Source organism: Bidens hawaiensis, unplaced genomic scaffold, assembly GCF_021521415.1.
Source record: "Bidens hawaiensis isolate Kalapana, Puna unplaced genomic scaffold, B.hawaiensis_p1.1 tig00052351_1, whole genome shotgun sequence".
Taxonomy (NCBI): Eukaryota; Viridiplantae; Streptophyta; class Magnoliopsida; order Asterales; family Asteraceae; genus Bidens; species Bidens hawaiensis.
Window position 1 is genome coordinate 2,594 of NW_027506218.1, and position 4,780 is coordinate 7,373.

The window sequence follows — 4,780 nt, forward strand, 5'->3', positions numbered from 1 at the left end:
CGGGACTAACTCCCACGTCTCATTTTTAATAAGTGCATCGAATTCGTTGGTCATGGCGGCTCGCCATTCCGGTGTTTCAAGGGCTGTTTTGGGTGAAGTAGGTAGGGGTTGAATGGACGTAGTATGGAGGTTAAAATGAGGTTTTGGTTTAGATATGCCGTCCATTGCGCGGGTGCGCATGGTACGTGTAGAGGGTGCGGGTATGGGCTGTGGGTTGGCCTGGTTAGACATGGACTGATGTTGTTGGGCTGTGGGTACGTGTTGAGGTGTTTGAGGGTTCGGCTGTCTTGCGCGACGAGTGTAGGTCAAGATAGGTTCGGCCGTAGGGTATGGCCGAGAGGCATGGGAGGTAGGTGCCGGCATTGTGTTGGCCGGTGGAGGTGTGGTGGCAGTAGTGGGTTCGGTTGAAGTGTTGGGTGTGGCGGGAGGTGGATTGGGTTGGGCAGGTGGTTTAGACATGGACTGGATGTGGTTCCAAATTGTCGGGTGGGTGGATCGGATAGGAAGGAGTAAGGGTCCGCTTTTGGGGAGGGTTTTTTGGCGAAAGGGAACACATGTTCGTCAAAGATTACGTGACGAGATGTGATCATTTGACGAGTGGTAAGATCAAAGCATCGGTATCCCCGGTGTTCCTCATCAATGGCTAATGACGAGATGTGATCATTTTACGTACCCGAGAAAAACACATGCATTAGAGCGGTGTTCGAGTTTATGTATTGTAGTGGATGGCTTTAGTGGGTAACATAAGCAATCGAACACCCGTAAGTGATCGTAGGAGGGTGGGCGGTTGTATAGGACTTGAGTCGGGTTGATAAGGTTGTTTGGTTTGTTTGGGAGTATATTTAAAAGATAGGTGGCGGTTTCGAGGGCGTAGTGCCAGTAAGTGGGTGGAAGGTTGGCTTGGGCTAGGAGTGTTCGGACCATGTTGTTAATGGTGCGGATTTTACGTTCCGCTTTACCATTCTGGGACGAGGTGTAGGGACATGACAGACGGCAAGTCATGCCATGTTGGTCGAAGAACTGTTGGAAGGAATTGTTTATGTATTCCTTACCATTGTCACATTGGAGCTGTTTAATTCTTTTATCAAATTGTGTTAGAATTAATTTGTAAAAGTGATTAAAGATTGAGTAAACTTGAGACTTTCTACTTAGGCGGAAAGTCCATAAAAAATTGGAAAAGTCGTCAAGAAATAGAATATAATAGCGGTGACCCCAGGAACTCAAAATCGGTGAGGTCCAGAGATCACTATGAATAATATCAAAAGGTAATAATGTGCGATTACATGAATTAATAAAAGGAAGTTTAACAGTCTTTCCGAAAACAAAAGGTTCACAAATACGTTTATTAAACTTAGAAAACGAAATAAAAGACGACTTCTTGAGAGAATGCAAAGGACTTGAGCTCGGGTGACCAAGACGTTGATGCCACAGTGTCTAGGAGATAGCCACATTTGCCGAATGAGGTTTAATTTTGGAGAGCATGTGTGGCGTCAGCAGGTACAGATCACCGGTACTGTTGCATCGTAGGATATGGGTTCGCGCCTTGAAGTCCTTCACAGAAAAACAGAAAGGGTCAAATTCAATTGAAATCCAGTTATCCGTAGTTAGGCGTCTAACAGATAAAAGATTGTGAAGTAAGTTAGGTGTGTATAGGACATTGGTGAGTTTTAAAGGTGGGAAAGGTGGTTTTAAGGTTTGGGTGCCATGTCCAAGAACGGGTATGGTCGAGCCATTGCCAACGATTATGTTTCGATTATTGCAATAATTAAAATACGACGAGAAGTTACCTGGCTGATTCGTCATGTGTGTTGTTGCTCCACTGTCTATAGCCCAGGGTGAATCCGGTGGGTTGAGAGACATCGTGTAAAGGGCTTGCTCGATGTCGGTGGGTGCGTATCCAACAACATAAGACTGATTTGGGCGTTGGCCAAGAATTCCCGGGGCTTGATTACCTATGGGCCGAGAGGAGGTGGGATAAGGACATGGAGGCTGAACCGTCCATTGTGTATTTTGTGATGGAGGACCCCATGTTGGTTGAAAAACCCAGCGACCGGTTACAGGTGTTTGTGGAGCATGTGTAGAGAAAGAGTCTCCTCGTTTCGGAGATCCGCGTCCTCCATAGCGGCCTCGGCCACGTCCCCGGCTCCTGCCACTGCCGTGACCACGGTTCGACGTACCGTCGGTGTCACGTAGATCGTTCCGGGCGTTGTTGGTTGGGGCATCAGTTTTAGTGGTAGTGGCGTTGAGAGCCGTGTGTGTGTTTTGAGAGGCATGAAGAGACATGTTCGTTTTTCGGTCATACTCACGCATGAGTTTGGACCATGCCTCGTGGAACGTGGGTAACGGTTTAAGGTTTGAGATGAGCATGGCGATCCCTTCATATTGTTCATTCAGCCCGGTGACAAGTTGTTGTACCATCTGCTCGTCGGTTAGGGGTGCTTCGACATTGGCGAGTTGGTCGGAGAGTACTTTGATCTCCTGGCTGTAGGCTGCCATATTGTCAAAGTTATCCAAGCGGGTGTTGTTTAGCTTCTGGGTAAGGTAGATGCACCTGGAGGACTTGTTGTCTTGAAACAAGGTTTCAAGGGTCGTCCAGGCTTCGTGGGCGGTTGTGTCAGGCTTGAGGATGGTGTTGAGGATATCCATGGAGATGGTGCCATATATCCACCGGAGAACTATGGCATCAAGGCGATCCCACAGGTCATCGGGTTTAGGTGCTTCGGTGGAAGAGGAGGCGGGTTTTGGTTGTGTGGGGCGGGGAAGGAGATGATCGTAAACCTGATAAGCACAGCAATGGATTTTGAACAAGACGGACCAAGATGTGTATTGTCCGGTTTCATTGTCGAGGGTAATCGGGACAAGGGTTTTGATGTTGGAAACGGTAATTGCGGGGTGTAATTTTGATTCCATTAATTTGAGAATCGGGTGGGAGGATGAAAAGAGGTGGTGGCAGATCGAGAATATGGCTGAGAACTGCCGATTGTTAGAGGAGGAGAGGTAGGGCCGGCTGGCTGCGTGATACCATATAAGAGAATAAGAGAATGTAAATTGTCCTCCCTTTCATTGATGTTTACATTCCTATATATACAAGAGATATCCCGATATATTTGGGATTTGAATCAATATCAATCTCATCTAAACAAAGCTAACCAATCAATCAATGGTTCTAAATAAGCACAAGATTATATACTATATAATATAATTATATACAAATTATATATGCATGCTATTAGTTACATTTATTGACGATTATTCACGTTATACTTGGATCTATTTTATGAAAGAGAAGGCCGAGGTATTTGAAAAATTTAAAGAATTTGAGCTTGAGTTTGAACGAGATACATGTCGAAAAATTGGTTGTTTAAGATCGGATAATGGAGGTGAGTACTTGGCGTATGATTTCAGCAACTATTTAAAACACAAGGTAATAAAAAGGCAGCTCACTTGTTCGAACACTCCGCAACAAATTAACGGAGTGTCCGAACGCAAGAATAGACACCTTGGCGAAGTCACGATCAAGAAGCTTGATTCATGATAAGAATATGTCGGGACAGTATTGGGCAATAGCAATGTATACAGTCGGGTATGTTATAAACATATTACCTTCTCAGTCGCTTGATTATAATTCACTTTATGAAAAATTAACTAGAAACAAACCAAACGTGAGTCACTTTCGCGTATTTGGTTGTGTTTGTTAGGTGTTTGCACCGAACCACCTTCGTCACAAAATGGACAAGAAGGCTGTTCTATGTGTGTTTGTAGGGTATGAGTTAGAAAGGAAGGGTTTAGGAAGGGTTGGAGACGTATTGACCCGAGTACAGAAACACGTATTGTCTAGGAATGTCATCTTTGATGAACATTCCTCGTGGTGGTTGGTTGATCAATAACTGTTACCGGATACACCTCAATTGAAGGAAGGTCTTGAAATGTCAAAGGTCAATCTCAGTTTCAGTGAGGAAGAATCTGTTAATACTGAAAAAGATGGCTTGGTTCAAATGAGCTCTGAAGTAGAGGAATTAGAATCAAGTTTAAGAAGGTCCCAAAGGGAAAGGAAACCTAATCTTCATTATGCTAATGTAGAAATTGTCACTAATGATCACAATAACCATAAAAGTACAAAGAAGCTCGTTTAAAAACAGAATGGATCGATGTTATGAAAGAAGAAATGGATGCAAAACCAGACATGAGAACTTACACCTAAACCTGCTACTGTTGTACCCGTGTCATGTAAGTGGGTGTATAAGTTAAAGCAACGACCAGACGAGTTTGTGGAGAGGTATAAGACTCGGCTTGTGGCCCGTGGTTTTTCGCAACAGTATGACATTGACTATAAGGATACTTTTACGCCCGATGGTAAGTTAACTGCTATCCGACTTCTGTTAGCTATCGCGGTTTACAAATGTTGGAAGTTGTGGCAGTTAGGTGTTAGCAACGCCTTCTTATATGGAGACATCGATCATGCCATCTTTATGGAACAACCGATGGATTTGAAAATAAAGATCGACCATATTATGTTTGTAAGTTAAAACATGCTATTTATGGGTTAACACAGTCCCCATGGGCTTGGTTCGGGAAGATCGGGGAGTTCCTTGAACAAAATGGGTTCACACTAACAAATGCCGACTCGAGCTTGCTTGTTAAGAAAGTTGACAACAAGGTCGTGGTTGTGCTAGTCTGTGTCGATGATTTAGTTGCTACATGGGATATTGAAGAAGAAATTAATCAACTTAAAGCTAATCTTAGTGTGAGGTTCAAGATGAAAGACCTTGGCCAATTAACC

General features: G+C 44.1%; 1 protein-coding gene across 1 annotated transcript; it reads right to left on the reverse strand.

Moving 5' to 3' along the window:
• Positions 1-1,434: 1,434 nt before the first annotated feature.
• LOC143617131 (uncharacterized) lies at positions 1,435-2,910 on the reverse strand. The gene has a single exon (XM_077089785.1). It carries the CDS (start codon positions 2,908-2,910, stop codon positions 1,435-1,437), a length of 1,476 nt encoding a protein of 491 aa, XP_076945900.1.
• Positions 2,911-4,780: the final 1,870 nt, after the last annotated feature.